Source organism: Gadus macrocephalus, chromosome 21 (assembly GCF_031168955.1).
Source record: "Gadus macrocephalus chromosome 21, ASM3116895v1".
Taxonomy (NCBI): Eukaryota; Metazoa; Chordata; class Actinopteri; order Gadiformes; family Gadidae; genus Gadus; species Gadus macrocephalus.
Window position 1 is genome coordinate 18,814,398 of NC_082402.1, and position 18,110 is coordinate 18,832,507.

Genomic DNA, 18,110 nt, shown 5'->3' on the forward strand with positions numbered 1-18,110 from the left:
AACGTCATCGTTCCAAATTGAATGTATGCACTATTGATATTATTTGGTCTTCAATAGGTATGCTATTGCACATTTCTAATAGTCTTTGTAATTAATTAATAACTCATTATTTGAGTTTGACTAATGTAGCATTATAAATGGAATGTTCATTTATTTGTGTTAAGACTGCATACTTCTCTGTAATTTCCTTATTTCTCTTTATCGTTAACGATGATAGGATTCATCTTGAATGTTATTTTGCAGCGGCCCTGACAAACCTCTCCTGTATCCTGGCTCTCTTGTTCTGGAAACCAGATCCTGGCCAGCTGCCTCTGTTCTTCGTGTTCCCAGCTCTTTGGGGCATGGCAGACGCCATTTGGCAAACCCAAACAAACGGTAGCCTTAAATCTCTCAATCTGTTCAATTTAAATTATAAGCTTTAATTTTCAAACTCAGAAAAATCCTTGTTACTCAGTAAGTTTGCACACATAGGGAATGTTTAGTCTGTCAACAACAGTGTTGGGAAAATCTATTTGGGCAGAGGCAATGTGAAAATGAGCAATGGGCTCCATCCCTACGCTGGAGATAGAAGCCAGAAGCTTACATACTATGGCCCTCAAGGCGACTGCCAAGCCTGAGGTTTGCAGAACCTCAGGCTCCAAACCCAGCTTTGCCAGATGTAATTGCTTTGCTGCTATGCTGGAGGCGAATAAGTCATGACCGCACCAATGTAAAATATAACTGTTCTGTCTGTATACAGGTACATCTCAATGAAAAATATTGTGGAAAATTTAATTAATTTCAATAAATCAATTTAAAAAGTGAAACTTACACATTACACCAACAGTGAAATATTTCAAGCCTTTGTTTGCATAAATCTTGATGATTATGCGTTACAGCTCATGAAATCCCAACATTCAGTATCTAAGAAAATTTGAATATGACATAAGACCAGTAAAAAATAAGATTTTTAACACGGAAATGTTGACCTTCTGAATAGTATGTTCTTGTATGTGCACTCAGTACTTGGTTGGGGCTCCTTTTCCATCAATAACGCTGCGTTCACACTGCATCTGTCCGTTGACTGATCTCATTGACTTTGCATGGGGCGCTCTCGAAATACATTGAAGGTCCGTCCGTTCTGTCTGCTCCGTTGCATGTGTGAAAAAGTTGAGCATTTCTTTAATTTTCAGGCAGCGATAGATCCGTCGGCCAATCAGATTGCGTCCCCAATACATTAGACACGCCCTCTGTCATCCGCCGACGGATGTGTGCAGTGTGAACGCGGCGTTACTGCATCAATGCAGAGTGCCATGGAATCGATCAGCCTTTTACCCTACTAAGGTGTTATGGAAACCCAGGTTGCTTCGACAGTGGCCTTCAGCTCGTCTGCAATGTTCGGTCTCTCATCTCCCTCTTGACAATACCCCATACATTTTCTATGGGGTCAGATAAGTAGAGTTTGCTGGCCAATCAAGCACACTAATCCTATGGTCATTAAACCAGGTTTTGGTACTTTTGGCAGCGTGGGCAGGTGCCAAGTCCTGCTTGACTTTAGACTTGGTAAACACAGCTCCACAAATCATCACTGACTGTGGAAACTTCACACTGGACTTAAAGCAACTTTGATTCTGTGCCCCTCCATTCTTCCTCCAGACACTGGGACCTTGATTTCCAAATGAAATGAGCAACAGATCACTGAGCGACAGATCAGGGCCCCGTTTCCCGATATCGATGGATCTTCGCTCGTAAGATCATTCTCTCGATGGATCTTTCGAACCATCGATAATTTCTTTGGTCCGTTTCCCGAAACTCCTCTTAACGTGAACGCGCATTCGCTGCACTCACGACGATTGTAGGATTGTACCTGTCCACTGACATGGTGCTGAAACGGGCTATGACGCAGGGGGAGATGCAGGAATGTCGGAGGAAAATGGGGTTAAAAAGGGTTAAAATATCTCCCCATCAAGGCCAACCGCAGAGTAGCCTACGAAAAGAATAGATTGCAATAATATGAATGCTAAAGATATTAAAACACAATTGATTAAGCCTAGGCCGACAGATATATCAGTCCTAATCCTGAGTGCACGATCGGGAGGTGGAAGTTGCGCTTTAGATGCCTTCACAAGTCCAGCGGAGGGCTCCAGTTTTCGCCAGCCAAGTCATGCGCTGTGATATGTGTGACAGCTATGTTGCACAACATTGCAGCTAAGGCTGGGGTAGCTTTGGTTGAAACGGAGGACATTAAGGACGATGACAACGAGGAAGATCGGTGTGAGGACGGCCTCCCTCATAACTACGCGGCTGGTTTTCATGCACGTCGAAGAGTGATTGAGACTTTTTTTTAACCCCCTCCACCCTTCCACATGTCACTAAACATTCCCGTCAACGTGACCAATCCCCACAATATCCCAGCCTTTTGCCTGCTCCTTTGCATTTTTTTAATATTTTTATAATTAATATTTCTATTATCTTTTTATTTAATTTCTTTTTACATTATTTTAGGCTACATTTTATGAGTAGCCTATGTCAGTCTGCACAAATCCCCCCCACTTTCTCTCACACATTTTAAGTGCCCTGCCTGCTCAAACATTTCCTGGACTGTCTCTCTCAAACTAAGAACATAATGGCCCACATTATGCTCAGACGTGATACACCATTACCGTTATAATAAAACGCATCCAATACTAGGAATGTCCGCTGGTTACGCCACTGAGGCTATAGTAGGCTAACGAGGCTCTTAGGCTACGAGTACCCTGGAGCACTCGTTAGCTACGAGCGTTTTCATGACGTTCGTTACCAAAGATGCTTTCGGGAAACGGTGTGAAAACTGTACGATGCTCGTACGACCCACTCTGCGATCCACTTAGGCTAAAGATGCTTTCGGGAAACGGGGCCCAGTCCTCTTAGCCTAGGTAAGATGCTTCTGATGTTGTCTCGGACTTAGGAGTGGCCTAACATGAGGAATGCGACAGTTGTAGTAGCCCATGTCCATGTGATGCACTGACTCCTGCCTCAGTCCACTCCTTGTGCAGCTCTCACACATCTTTGAATGGCCCTTTGACAATCCTCTCAGGGCAGTGGTTATCCCTGATGCTTGTGCAGCTTTTTCTGCCACACTTTCTCCTTCCACTCAACTTTCTATGAATATGCTTGGAAACAGCACTCTGTGAACAGCCATCTTCTTTAGCGATGACCTTTTGAGGCTTAGCCTCCTTGTGGAGGGTGTCAATGACTGTCTTCTGCCCAACTGCCATGACTGTGAAGCCTACACAATCATGGCAGACTGAGAGACAACAAAAGATTCAGGAATTTTTTGCAGGTATTTTGGGGTAAGTAGCTGATTAGAGTGTGACACCTTGAGCTTACGATATTGAACTTTTTCACAATATTCAAACTTAGTGAGATGCAGAATTTTGGGTTTTCATGATCTGTAAGCCATATTCATCAAGATTAATACAAATAAAGGCTTTAAATATTGAAATATGAATCTATAAAATTTGTTTTTCACTTTTAAAATTGAATTATTGTATAACAATTGAATTTGAGGGTAACTCTGGAATAGGGTTACATGCCTGTATGTTAAAAAATACGTTAAGGACAGCCTCCCGAGTAGCTCAGTCTGCTGTGATTGGTCAGCACGACCACTCGGCTGCGATTGGTCAACAGATTGTTTAGGCAGATTCACACCCCGAGCTGTTTCACACACTTATTGAGGGGCATTCTCGGTGGGAGCGAATGCTCCCCCTGGCTCAGACTTAGATTTCAAGCTTAGCAGATGTAACATATTGTACGTGACTTGATAAATACATTGATACATCTTCCAAATGTGAGGTGCAGCTTGAGATTAAGGTAATGTCTCACTGCCGATCTATAATTAGGACTAAAATAGTTGTGGAAACACTGTAGATACAGAATTAGGCGATGCTAGGTTGTGTCGGTCCTCGCACGTGAGCAGCATAGTTGTCGTTGCATGTTGTGGCAATCTCGTTTGTTTTAGTCCCCAGTTATTTTATAAGTGTACGAGAAGCTTAACTCTCTCTTGGACACGCCTCATTTGCCAGGGAAGACGAGCATGCCCCTCGAATTAACCATTTTGATTAATTCGATGGGCTTGCTCATCTTCTATTTAATTGCCTAAAAACACAACGTATTTAGGGAATTCAATTAGATTGAGTTTCACACACACATTTTAGAACTCGTTCTCCAGGGAACAATCAGAAGTCCATCCAGCAGACAAATTGCCAATATCAGGATCTTGCTAAAGTGCTTGTCTGACAATTGACCCTTATTCTTAGAGTTCCTTGTTGGGTTGAAACAGCCTCGAGCATAAGGGATTCTTATTATTGATGCCTGGGCGATAGGAAAAACTTAATACAAAATGGCTTAAGAACAAGGCCCACGGAGCCTGGCGAGGATTAAGACGTTTAGCCTTTTGGAGCTACTCCAGGTTCTGGTGGTCTGTCAACACCATGAAAGGATGTTGGGCCCCTTCCAACTAATGTCACCATTCTTCAAGTGCCATCTTCCCTGCCATTCACATCATAACTGGCCTCTTTGAATGTAAGGCGTTTTGAAAATAAGGTAATGATACCATCAACACAGCTCTGAGACAAGATTGCTCCTACGCCCACATCAGAAACAATCACATCAACAATGATGGGTAGTGAAGGATCAGGCAGTGTTGGATTAGACAAAGAGGAGAAAAATTGCTTGAGATTCCAGAATGCCTAGTCTGTTTCAGGAGTCCACATGAGATGCTCTATTCTTCTACCTTGGTGCTTGAAGCTAAAACCTTTGAAGAACATCAGACAGAATTTTGCAAATCCAAAGAATCTCTGCAGCTTGTTAACAGTTTTGGGAACAGGCTAGTTCCTAACAGCACGCGGCTGTGGATCCATTTGACCCTTCTTAAGCATGAAACCAAGAAATTGCACATCAGTGACATGAAACTTGCACTTCTTCGGTTTCACAAACAAATGGTAGGCATTGTTCAGGTCCACCTTAGAGAAAATATTGTGTTGTGTTGTAGTTGTGCTGGTGGTCTATACAGGGATCCTCCACGAGCTGGAGAGGTGAAGGAACATGTACATCTAATGGTGAAGGCAACCTTAAAGAAATCATTCAAAGCCTTCCATTCACGTCAGGGAAGAGATCAGCCCATGTCGAGGACTGGTGCCTGGCAAAAGCTTGATGGAGCAGTCATATGGTCTATGGAGAGGGAGTGTAGATGCTCTTTTCTTGCTAAATACCTCTTTCAGGTCAAGATACTCGATGGGTACATGGATTTACTCTAAAGGATATGAAGACTCAATAAAAAGGTAGCCCTTAAGAAGAGACAGGTAGCATGACAAGTAATGCCCAATTCTAGGATGGCCCCGGTTGTCCAGTCAATGTAAGGATTCTGTGATTCAGCCAGGGAAAACCCAAGACTTAAGCAAACTCTGGAGATTATTTTAAATATAAGAGTACCTCCTAAAGGTGTCTCCTCCTGACAAGAATGGGGCCCTATTTTAACGGTCTGAAATGCAAGTGAGAAGCGCCAAGCGCAAGTAGCTTTGTGGGCGGTTCTATGGCGATGTTACTATTTTACCGGCGCAAAAATGACCCTCTAAAAAGGGTTGGTCTGAAGTAGCCTAATTATCCGTAGGTGTGGTTTGGGCTTAACGTGCAATAAACCAATGACAGTGCCAGCTTCCATCCCCTTCAAGAGCCATGAGCGCATTTGAATCTGACTAGTTGATATTTTGACAGCGCGTCTGCGGTCTCCGATGAGACAGATGCACAAACTTCAAATGGCTCAGTTAATGGCCAAATAATATGGCCTTATTCACACATGGAATAAGGTTTTCTTCCACACCTTCAGAAATAGACCTCAAATAAATTTAGAAAAAACTTAAAGGTCCCATGACATGGCACCAGGTGTGGTGTGATTAGCTGTTACATGCCGTTTTGGAAATCGGCCCCTTATGACATCACAGGTGGGCGTGTCCACCTAGATGTGTGCAGGATAGATCAGTCTACCAGCCTACCCAGTAGGACTGTAGCAAACTATGCTCATTTATCTGTCACACATCTAGGTGGACACGCCCACCTGTGATGTCATAAGGGGCAGATTTCCAAAACGGCTTGTAACGGCTGATCACACCACACCTGGTGGCATTACATGGGACCTTTAACACACATATGATGTGCGGCAACTGTGGTTCTATTTAATGATATACGCTATACATTATAAACATTATTTCTTATCAGTATTGTATGCATTATCGTTATAGACTTGTGTTCCTAATATGCATGTGCCCCCCCTGCCACGCCCCCATATGCTTGGTCAAACTGCCCGCGCGCGCGCTTCAAGGAAGGTAACCAATCACAACGGAGTTGGGTTGGCAGGAGGGGGGCGAGGGGGCGGAGAAGGACGAAACCGAGTGTTGACAGATAATGCTGAAAGCGCCCAGATGAGAGGAAGAGTTTCCCGAAAATCGACATCGTTTTTTGTGCTGTGATTCATGTCAGGTTGCGCTATAGGAGTCATTAATAAGAAATTAAGACCAGAAAAGTAGCATAATAGGTCCTCTTTAATAATTTTACACATACACACACGAGCGCCCGCATTCATTCATTCTTTTTAACACTCACTCGCGGTAAAACAATGTTTTCTCACGATCAAATACTCATCAATCCTAAAAGTTATAGGCATGTACACGATGTCTGTGTCAAGAAAATATGGGTTTGCAGATGCATTGATTTAAAAGTACAACTTATTACAGCTGTATCAGCTGTTCTTTCCCAAATAATTTACCAAGAATGTGTGGCTAGGTAGATGAGAGAAGCAAAGTGTATGCGCGAGGTGCACAAGCAACATTATGCATGCGCCCTTAAAATAGCATCTGAACAACGCGCCACTGACGTTAAACCAGGTATTTCCTGGTTTGTGGCGCAAGTGGTTTCTGAAACTGCAAAATAGCACCAGGGAAAGTTTGCGCCAGAACATGCCTCCTCCTTTCGCCGAACCGCCCCTTGGGGTGCAAGATCATTCCCTAATTTGCCGACGCGTGGGGCAGGAGGGAAAAGAACGCTCTGCGCCAGTTTCAAACTAGCAACGACACATGCGCCAGTGAGAAAGTCAATTGTGCCGGATGCAAGATAGGGCCCTATCTTGCATCTCCAGTGATTGAGTCAATTTATTGCATACAAATTTCTTTCAACTTAATTTCAACTCAAGCAAAACATAGCACATCAGTAGAGCTGTCAATCTTCCTCCCATTCTAAATCCCATTCTTTACTATTTTTAATATTCAGATTATATTTTAATTGTTAATGCTCAAAATTTGCCCAATATTAATACTAACTATGTACTTTTACACTGAATACCGAAGGCTTATGCATTGTCAATATCACTATTGAAAGTTCTGCCCACTAGAGGGCATTCTACCAATAAACATTACTTTCTTGGCAAGTAAATATTATGCACAAAAGGGCATTATATTAATGCTGCCTCTCCGCATTGATATTGGCTTGCGTTGTAAGGTCGTTTTACATTTAATGAGATTGTTGGTTGTGTGTTTCCATACGACAATTGAATAACAAATCATTGACATGAATCTGAGAATACACATAAAATGTGATTTCCGTTGGGCGAAATGACAACATAAAATAGTAGCAAAATCTAGATCTAGTAGATAAATCTGTTTAACCAATCACCTTAGGGTATGTTTATCATAGTCACCATGGATACTGTCAAGTTATAAGACATGGCGGAGGTTACAGCCAATTTACCTTTCGCAACAGTATTATTACTGTATCTATTGTGGTAAACTATTATCCTAGACCTCTGTTATATGTATTGATCATTCATCTCAATACATTATTTTATTTGCAATGCAATGCTGTACGTGCATATAGGTTGCTTTTGATAACATGAAGGTGTGCAGTTGTATCGCAACAGTTTCATTTTGGATACCAACTTTCTTTGGAAAGAGTGATAGCCTATTTTAGTTATTGTACAACCCATGCCTCCAAAACTATACAATTTATCATAATCCCCAGCAGCAGCTGTCGCACCATTTGGACACTTGAATTAAAAAGTATACTTTTACTTGAGTATGCCTTCCGCAAATTCTTATAACGGCTGATGAATTAAGAACCCATAAATTAATTTTGAACCCTTTGTCGAGCCGTGAGAAAATTAACACAGGAAACAAGGTCAATCTCCGCTTTCAATTTCACATTTGCGGCCTATAGGCTCTTAGCCATCTCCTTCAGAATGCACTGCTATAACATATTAGGATTTTCGTAGTTTGCTTTAAGTAGTAAATTTTTTCTGATGAACTTTATGTATTCACATGATTCTGTGTACATTTTTAGGTAGTATCCACATTGTTAAATGCACTTACTTTAACTTGCTTGCAAATAAATGCATATTTATAAACGCTGCTCATTTAATGCTATGAAAAAATATATATCTATACACAACGCTATTTGGCACTTCAGGTGACAACTCCTGTCTTTTTCTTGTGCTTCCCTTCAGCCCTCTACGGAGTCCTTTTTCCAAGGGCCAAGGAGGCAGCGTTCGCCAACTACCGCATGTGGGAGTCTCTGGGCTTTGTCATTGCCTTTGCCTACAGCACCTTCATCTGTCTAGAGACCAAACTGTACATCCTGCTCTCTGTCCTGCTGCTCACGGCTGTCACCTATCCCGTTGTGGAGTATGTAGAAAAGAAGAACCCCACCCCGCCCATTGAAGAGGGTATCTACTCAAACAACAAGGAAGCCAAAGAAGGTGGCTCAACATTTATAATTGCTGAGTTGAGTCTTTAAAGAACACTTTGTTCTTTCTTAATTAGGACCAAATCAAGGTCCAATCCCTGGAGGCCACATTGTGTGTTCCCTAGCAACTGTATTTTAATATCTTAAAAACACAGATGTGTGACATTAGACCTATATACCTTTTTTGTCTAGATATTACAGCTACGAACTTCAGATTTCATAACTTTTGTATATGTATAAATTGTATGATAATATTTGTGCTTGCTATGTTATATATTATTATATAACGCATACAACAGTTCACAACCCTGTTGGTTTTGTACTGTTTGTTTGTTGTTTTATTTATAAAAAATATAGGTTTTATGTACCCTTTGAATGGGGACAAAGGAAAAGGATCCAACACTATCACCTTTAAATAATACCGTTCTGACCGAGCAACTTGACTGGTCAACTAGACCATTAGAACGTAAAACAAATATGCATGACAGCACACCTTGCCGTGCTCAAATAAAAAATACCTTATTACCATGAACTCCACCACCAGCCGTAAACACATTAAAATTGGGTATTGTTGTAAACGTTTTGTTTCAAATGCAAAGATTCAGCATACTGAATGAGTTTTTTTTCCTTCTAAAATGCTCAATAAATTGAACAAATTGGATTTGCTTATTTATTTGACTAAAGATGGAGAAAAAATAAATCTTACTGCACAAATTATTATTGCTTTCTGACGATTTGGCTCCAAGCCATTTTGTCATTATGGTAGAAAAGGATGAAGGTTTAAAAAGATATCTCTGCCAAATGTTTGGAATTATTGTAGCGAATAACCAGGGCCCCGTTTCCCGAAAGCATCTTTAGCCTAAGTGGATCGCAGAGTGGGTCGTACGAGCATCGTACAGTTTTCACACCGTTTCCCAAAAGCATCTTTGGTAACGAACGTCTTGAAAACGCTCACGAGTCACGAGTAGCTAACGAGTGCTCCAGGGTACTCGTAGGACGCTAAGAGCCTCGTTAGCCTACTATAGCCTCAGTGGTGTAACCACTGAGGGGAGATATTTTTATTCGCATAAAATATCTCCCCATCAAGGCCAACCGCAGAGTAGCCTACGTAAAGAATAGATTGCAATAATATGAATGCTAAAGATATTAAAACACAATTGACCTATTAAGCCTTGGCCGACATATATATCAGTCCTAATCCTGAACGCACTGTGCATACATTTATTCACGGCATTTCCCCCCCTGAAATAATTCCATATTACAAAAATCCAAAATGGCTTGTGTGACAACTACATTTATCTTAATGTGCTGATTTTTTAAACATATATTTTGCGCAGCAAGAAAGCCGACTTTATCTGATTCCGCATAAGGTTGCATTGATTGGCTCTCTAGTATAGAATATTTGTAGACATTAAAAATGCAACATTCATACATTAGAGCTTGGATCCTGCCCATATTGTTGGGCAGGATGAAGTTGGCTATAGGTTCGAGTTATGATTCCATCTCTGTGGGGGTCTCTTAAAGTTGTTGACGGTGGGGGGAGACCGTACCGGCCTTGCGCTGAATTTTGACGGGGGGGGGGGGGGGGGGGGGGGATATAGGACGTAAATATGGGCTATTATGACACGGCTCTTCTCAATGCCATGGAACGCTCCGTTCACTTGCATGGGCCCTTCACAACAACGCCAGCTTCTTCGGTTGCTAAGCGACGTCAACGTCTTTGGCTAACTATTTCTCTGCTGATCAACACTACGGGCCCTATTTTAACGGTCTGAAACGCAAGTGGGAAGCGCAAAGCGCAAGTAGCTTTGTGGGCGGTTCTACGGCGCTATCGCTATTTTACAGGCGGATAAATGACACTTGCGTCACGGCGCAAGTGTCAAAAGGGTTGGTCTGAAGCAGCCTAATTACCCGTAGGTGTGGTTTGGGCGTAACGTCCAACAAACCAATGAGAGTGCCAGCTCCCATCCCCTTTAAGAGCCATGAGCGCATTTGAATCGGACGAGTTGATATTTTGACAGCGCGTCTGCAGTCTCCGATGAGACAGATGCACATGAATTTCAAACTGCAAATGGCTCAGTTTATTGCCAAATAATATGGCCTAATTCACACATGGAATAAGGGGTTTTCTTCCACAACTTCAGAAATACTAAGTCCTCAAATAAATTTCGGCAAAGAAAACGTATATGATATAACATGATATGCGGTAACTGTGGTTCTATTTAATGATATACGCAATACATTATAAACATTATTTCTTATCAGTATTGTATGCTATCCTAATATGCATATGTCCCCGCGGTAATAGACATTGCCATTGATTGTATTATGCGTTACGTGTTTAGTTTGCGTGTGTTTTTCACACGCGCGCCCGCATTCATTCATTATTTTTAACACTCACTCGCGGTAAAACAATGTTTTTCACGATCAAATACTCATCAATCCTAAAAGTTATGGGCATGTAGGCCTACACGATGTCTCTGTCAAGAAAATATGTGTTTGCTGTACGGTGTTTGCAGATGCATTGATTTAAAAGTACAACTTATTACCGCTGCATCAGCTGTTCTTTCCCAAATAATTTACCAAGAATGTGCGGCTAGGTAGATGGGAGAAGCAAAGTGTATGCGCGAGGTGCACAAGCAATCCGTATGCATCGCATGCGCATGTATGCATGCGCCCTTAAAATAGCATCTGAACAACGCGCCACTGACTTTAAACCAGGTATTTCCTGGTCAGTAGCGCAATGGTATTCAGAAACGGCAAAATACCGTTTGCGCCAGAACACGCCTCCTCCTTCCGCCGAACCGCCCCTTGGGGCGCATGATCAATCCCTAATTTACCGGCGAGTGGCGGTGGTGGGAAAAGAACGCTCTGCGCCAGTTGTAAACTAGCAACGACACATGCGCCAGTGACTAAGTCACTTGCGCCGGATGCAAGATAGGGCCCTACGTATGGTTAGTTGGTAACAAATAAATTGTAAAAAAAAATATAAAAAAAATTATCGAACCACCTCCGTTTCGAGTCGGTGTCCGGTCGCCCTGTCTGGGCTTATTTTCCCGATAATGACCGGCGTTCTATTATCCCACTTAACGTCAATATAACTCTGCATGTGGAAGGGAAAATAGCTTTATTGGTAACTACAATAATATGCTGCTGTATTTTCCGAGACCCCCACAGATATTTGAGTTTACTGCTTTCATGGGAGCCTCTCTCTATGGGAGCTCAGCTCCCACTGGCTCCCACCTAACTCGAACCCTGGCTATAGGTCTTTCTACACTGCCGAGCCGGTTCAGTCGCAGCTTGGCACGCCCGGCGATCAAGATCCACTTAGGCTAACGATGCTTTCGGGAAACGGGGCCCTGGCCCTTTGTCACTCATAACAACTCAGAGGGTCCTGGGCTGACCGGCCGACACTCAGACAGACATCCCTCTGTAGCCAATGACATAGGTCGATTTCTCTTCACTTAGATAATAAGTATAAGTAAGATTAACTTTAAGTATAAATTGTACAAGAATATAAGGTAAATATTGTTACAATGGAGCCAAATATTAAACACTATTGATCAGACATGGGGGACTCGAGTCACATGACTTGACTCGAGTCAGACTCGAGTCGCAAATTTGAGGACTTGAGACTTGCTTGACTAACACTGATAAAAGACTCGACTTGACTTTGACTTGGTCTTCATGACTTGAGACTTGACTTAGACTTGAGACAGATGACTCGAAATGACTTTTTTAAAGTTAGATTAAATGTTGGATATGGGATTTGCGATACGCCAGCCGATTTTAAAAACACACAACTCAAATGGTCCTACCCCCTCTCGTTCAACGCTGACTCTGACTCCACCCATTCCAAGTACATGGACGCGCAATCACGCAAGAGCGCGAACACAGATGCGCGAGAGTGAGCCAGGCTAGCTAGGTTGGAGTTTAGGTTTGTCTTCTAGTGCTAGGTCCAAATGTGGATTAGGTAGTTAGCTAGCTCCAGTAGCTACCGCAGGATAACAACAAACAGAAGCTTGCTCTGGGTCACGAGCTTTGAGTACGTGCACGTGCACGAAGGGGTCACTCGCGGGGAGCGGGGGAGGGGGAGTGCAGTCCGACCGTTTGATTGACGTACTTACTGTCCAATGCCACTCGGTGGTTCTGAAAATCATTGGCTGGAGTTTTTCGAGTCCTGCCCGTTCCACAGATGATTAACTTGTTTAATTTTCATGTCAGTAGGCTACTTCTAACTCAGTGGCTGTAAGTGGGTTATAATAATGATTTCAAGTAATTTTCAAGTAAAATTACACCGTCAGAGCCAGAGCGTCAGACTGGGCTGTTCTCAGCATACCGCAAAAAAAATTAAGAGGGTTCAAGTTCCAGTCCCCAAATTCAGTTGAACCACTACCTGGACATTTGTGATGGACAGAGCTGCCTTCAGTTTTGGGCCTATTCACATAATGGTTTTGGAATGTTTTGAATAGTTTGAGTTATTGTTAATGTTAAGACATTGTTATTGTTAATGTTGAAATAAAACTCAACTTATGAACCACTCACTCTACTGATTTTTAAATGTGGAAACTGGGTTAGATGATCAGATTTTTGTATGACTTGACTTGTGACTTGCTTGACCTGAGCAATGACTTGACTTGTGACTTGCTTGATTCTCACCACAGTGACTTGGGACTTGCTTGAGACTTGAAGGTTATGACTTGAGACTTGCTTGCGACTTGCACATTAGTGACTTACCCCCACCTCTGCTATTGATATTACCTTGCCTTCCTTTGTCAAACTAATGCCTGCATTCCGATGAACCCCAAACGCCTCATTTAAGTATAAATGGCCCCTTATAGAGACATCTGCCCCAACCCCTGTGGTTCCTCTTCTGTGGTTTTAGAATGTCTATTTTGTAGGCTTCAATTTAGTAAGTAACTCACACCCCGGATAAAATCAAAGACTACCAGCTTCATGATTATGACTGTATTACCAGAGACAAAACCCTTAGAAGTGGGTCAAAAATGACCCGGTGAGGTTGTTTTCTTGAAATATCTTCGTAATGAATTTTTTTTATCATTTCATATTCCAGGTATTCCTCAAAAAACTGGTTTTTGATATAATGTCATTTACATTTTTAACTTACCCTCTATACATTTTAAGAAATTGTAGTTTTTTGTTTACTACCCCAAGCTTCCAGAAGTGGGTCAAAAATGACCCCCATGCATTTTTTATAGAATCCAATGGGAACCTTTGATTCTTATCAACTGTGGCTGTCAGGAATAAATTAACTGTGGACCACACAGACTATATAAGAAGTGTCACCCCTCAGGAAGATTATTTTACACAGCAAGAGCTGATACGTGTAAGTATTATCTTCATATAATATGTGCGAGTGTCTTTCATGACTGTTATTATTATTTATTATGTTATTATAACAAATTAGCCTACTTTATAACTAACACTAGCTAGCTAACTAAGATAGCTAACATTACTATATGTATTGTGTGTGTGTGTGTGTGTGTGTGTGTCATTCATGATTGTTGTGTGAAAGAGTATGTTATTATTTATCAACAAATTAGCCTACTTTATAACTAGCTAACACTAGCTAGCTAACTAAGTTAGCTAACATTACTATGTGTAGTGTGTGTGTGTGTGTGTGTGTGTGTGTGTGTTTGTTTGTGTGTGTGTGTGTGTGTATTTATTTATATAGCTACATATTGATCTATTGAAAACATCACTCTTATGTTTCCTCATCCAAGGTGTCATGATGGATGATGGAGAGGCACTAACGGGGTTGGACTCCGAGTCTGAAATTTCTGATGATGAGGATCCAGACTATTGTCCAGGTGGCAGTGGCAGTCGTCCACCTGGAAACCCAACTGAACAGGATCAATCTGACTCAGAAGATTCCTCTTCTGCGTCCTCTGAAGAAGAAAGTATCCAAATCATGTCCAACAGAATGAGTCGGAAGGGCTCTTACTGGAGCGAGTTACCTCCCACCCCGCAGAACACAGAGCCCAAATATCCTCAGAAGTCGGCCAGGGCCTGCACAAGGGCATAGCACCACTCTCTCACCAAAAGATGCATGGGAGCTCTTTATCACTGATGATATAATACAAGAGGTGATGAAGTGCACAAACTTGGAAGGACGCAGAGTAGCAACAGCTAGAGGAAAATAATGGAAGAATGTCACCAAAGATGAATTCATGGCCTTCATTGGATTGACCCTGCTTGAAGGAAGTGAGAAGAACTGGGATGTATCGGTCCGTGAGCTGTTTGGGAGTCCTCTAAATAATCCCATGTACAAGGCCACTATGGCTGTTGGAAGATTTGAAGACATTCGCCGTACCTTGCACTTCGATGATAAGAGGACCAGAGCCTTCCGACTGGAAGACCATATGGCAGCCTTCCGTTATGTTTGGGACCTGTTCCTGGTCAAATGCAGACAGCGATTCATCCCCAGTGATTGTGTCACTGTGGACGAACAGCTTGTGCCATTCAGGGGTAGGTGCAAGTTTCTACAGTACATGCCAAGCAAGCCCGCCAAGTACGGCATAAAGATCATCTGGGTTTGTGATGCACGCATCCCCTATGCAATAATTCAATTCAATTCAATTCAATTTTATTTGTATAGCCCTTAATCACCATTACAGTCTCAAAGGGCTTAACAGGCCAAATATTTGTGACACCCCCCTTTACCCATGCCCCCACACGGGCAAGAAAAAACTCCCTTGAATCAGCAAGGAAGAAATCTTGAGAAGAAACGCAGTGTAGGGGATCCCTTCTTCCAGGGATGGTCAGGAGTGCAATGGGTGCCACAATTGGCATACAGGTAAATACATGTACATCATATTTAAAAAGGTGATGGGGTTCTGGCCGGTTATCCATGAGGAGAGTCCAGGCATCCAGTCCAGCACCCGCAGCACGCTACAACTGACAGAATAGTGAATTAGAACGGAAAAGTACATAATGGGAATGTATAATGTAATAAGAAAAGCACAAGCAAACAGAGTAGTCTTCACTACGCATCTGTTGTTTTCACACTCCAAATGCAAGATTGTAGAGGTGCGTTTTGAGCTTCCCTTTGAATAGCTCCACAGAGTCAGCTTCCCTGATCGCTGATGGCAGCCTATTCCATAAATAGGGGGCTCGATAGGCAAACGCTCTCTGTCCAGCCGATTTCTTTTTAACCTTCGGCAATGAAAGAAGGCCGGCTCCCGAAGACCGGAGAGACCGAGAAGGACTATAAGGAATGATCAGGTCCTTCAGGTACAATGGAGATAGTCCATGCAAGGCTTTATAGGTTAGCAATAGCACCTTAAAGTCTGATCTGAAAGTTATTGGTAGCCAGTGTAGAGAGGCAAGAATAGGTGTAATATGATCAAACTTTCTCGTTCTGGTCAGCAATCTAGCTGCCGCATTGTGTACCAGCTGTAGACTCTTTGTGGTAGAGTTCGGTAATCCCGAGAACAGTGCATTGCAATAGTCCAGTCTTGACGAGACAAACGCATGAATCAGTGTCTCTGCATCCACTACAGATAACATTGATCTGATTCTTGCAATGTTTCTCAAATGGAAAAAGGCAATTCTAGTTATACTTCTTATATGCTGATCAAAGCATAGTTGAGGGTCAAACAAGACACCAAGATTTCTGACGGATGCACTCTGTGGGATGGCGAAGCCATCCAACCACAGAGAGACATCCTCAAACTTTTCCCGGTCCCGCTTCGAGCCGATAATCATCAGCTCCGTCTTCCCAGTATTAAGCTGTAGGAAGTTTTGTGACATCCAGCCCTTCACAGCAGCCAAACAGGACTCAACCTTTTGAATCTGGGCAGAATCCCCGGAATCTACAGGAATGTAGAGCTGGGTGTCATCCGCATAGCAATGGAAACTAATTCCGAAGCCGCGGATAACGTCACCGAGGGGAAGCATATAAATTGCAAAAAGCAATGGACCAAGAACCGACCCTTGTGGTACGCCAAAGCGCAATTTACAATGCTTCGATTCTGCACCCTCATGAAGCACAAATTGGGTTCTATCTGTGAGGTACGATTCAAGCCAACCAAGAGCCGTACCCCCGATACCAACATAGTGTTCAAGACGGTGAAGAAGAGTGCTATGGTCAATCGTATCAAACGCAGCGCTCAGATCCAACATCACAAGCATTGTGCTTGTATTTTTATCCAAAGCAAGAAGGAGGTCATTTACAACTCTTGTAATAGCAGTTTCAGTTGAGTGGAAATTCCTGAACCCCGACTGGAAAGGTTCGAAGAGATTATTCCTCGTCAAATAGTCAACAATTTGCTTTGCTACAATCCTTTCCTGTACCTTAGACAAGAAGGGCAGATTCGATATAGGCCGATAGTTCCTGACTAATTCAGGATCTAGGCCAGGCTTTTTGAGTAGCGGTTTTAACACCGCAGCCTTGAAATTGGAAGGAACAATTCCTGTTGAAAACGAAAGATTCATAAGCAAGAGGATAACAGGCCCCACCGTTGGAAAAAGTTCCTTAAGAACCCTAGAAGGGAGCGGATCCAACATACAAGTTGTTGGCTTTGAGGCCTTTATCACCCTTTCAAGTTCCACCAAGGAAATCGCCTTAAACTCCAAAAGAGTTGCGTCAGGGTTCACCATCCTACTTGGCAGAACCCCATCCTGCCCCACAGGATGTGTAGGATTAGCCGCCCGGTAAGCATCAATTTCCTCTCTAATTGATTGAATCTTATTCTCAAAGAAATCCATGAATTCACCTGCCAAGATCGAGGAGCCTACGGTCTGATTCTGTTTCTGAGTGAGACTCCTCACCGTGTCAAAAAGAAATTTAGGATTATTTCTATTCAAATTAATGATACTAGAAAAGTAGGCGTTCCTGGCGATAGTCAGCGCACCCTTATAGGTGATCAGACTATTATGCCATGCAAGATGAAAGACCTCAAGTTTAGTCGAGCGCCATTTGCGTTCAAGGATCCTGCAATTTCGCTTCAAAATGCGAGTTTCTGCATTAAACCAAGGAGCTGGTTTTTTCAATATTCGTTTTTTAGTTACGTACGGAGCAACTGAATCAATGGCAACAGACAAGGCAATGTTGAGTTCATCAGTAAGGCACTCCACAGAACCACTATAGTTACAGAGAGGTGCAAGTGAACCAGATAACTTATCTTCCATAGCTGTAATGGTTGCAGGTGTGATGCGGCGACAGCTGAAAGTAGCTTGCTGATCGTCGCAGGGGCAGGATACCACCACCTGGAAAGTGAGCAAAAAGTGGTCTGATAAAGCTGAGGTGTAGGAAGAGACCACTAGCTGCGAAATGTCAACACCGCGGGTCAGAACGAGATCCAACGTGTTTCCACCGATGTGGGTTGGTTGCTGGACGA

The 18,110-nt window shown here is 42.6% G+C and overlaps 2 protein-coding genes across 4 annotated transcripts in view; both read left to right on the forward strand.

Annotated features, from left to right (window-relative positions):
• unc93a (unc-93 homolog A) overlaps positions 1-9,090 on the forward strand; it is a 31,120-nt gene extending 22,030 nt beyond the window's left edge. For all 3 annotated transcript variants that reach the window (XM_060041936.1, XM_060041937.1, XM_060041938.1), the window contains 2 exons: positions 244-375; positions 8,510-9,090. In XM_060041936.1, the coding sequence (XP_059897919.1) occupies positions 244-375; positions 8,510-8,799 (422 nt within the window). In that variant the 3' untranslated portion in view covers positions 8,800-9,090. The remainder of the gene's footprint in view (positions 1-243; positions 376-8,509) is intronic.
• Positions 1-18,110, forward strand: part of ift172 (intraflagellar transport 172) — a 516,193-nt gene that overhangs the window by 404,493 nt on the left and 93,590 nt on the right. The window lies entirely within an intron of this gene.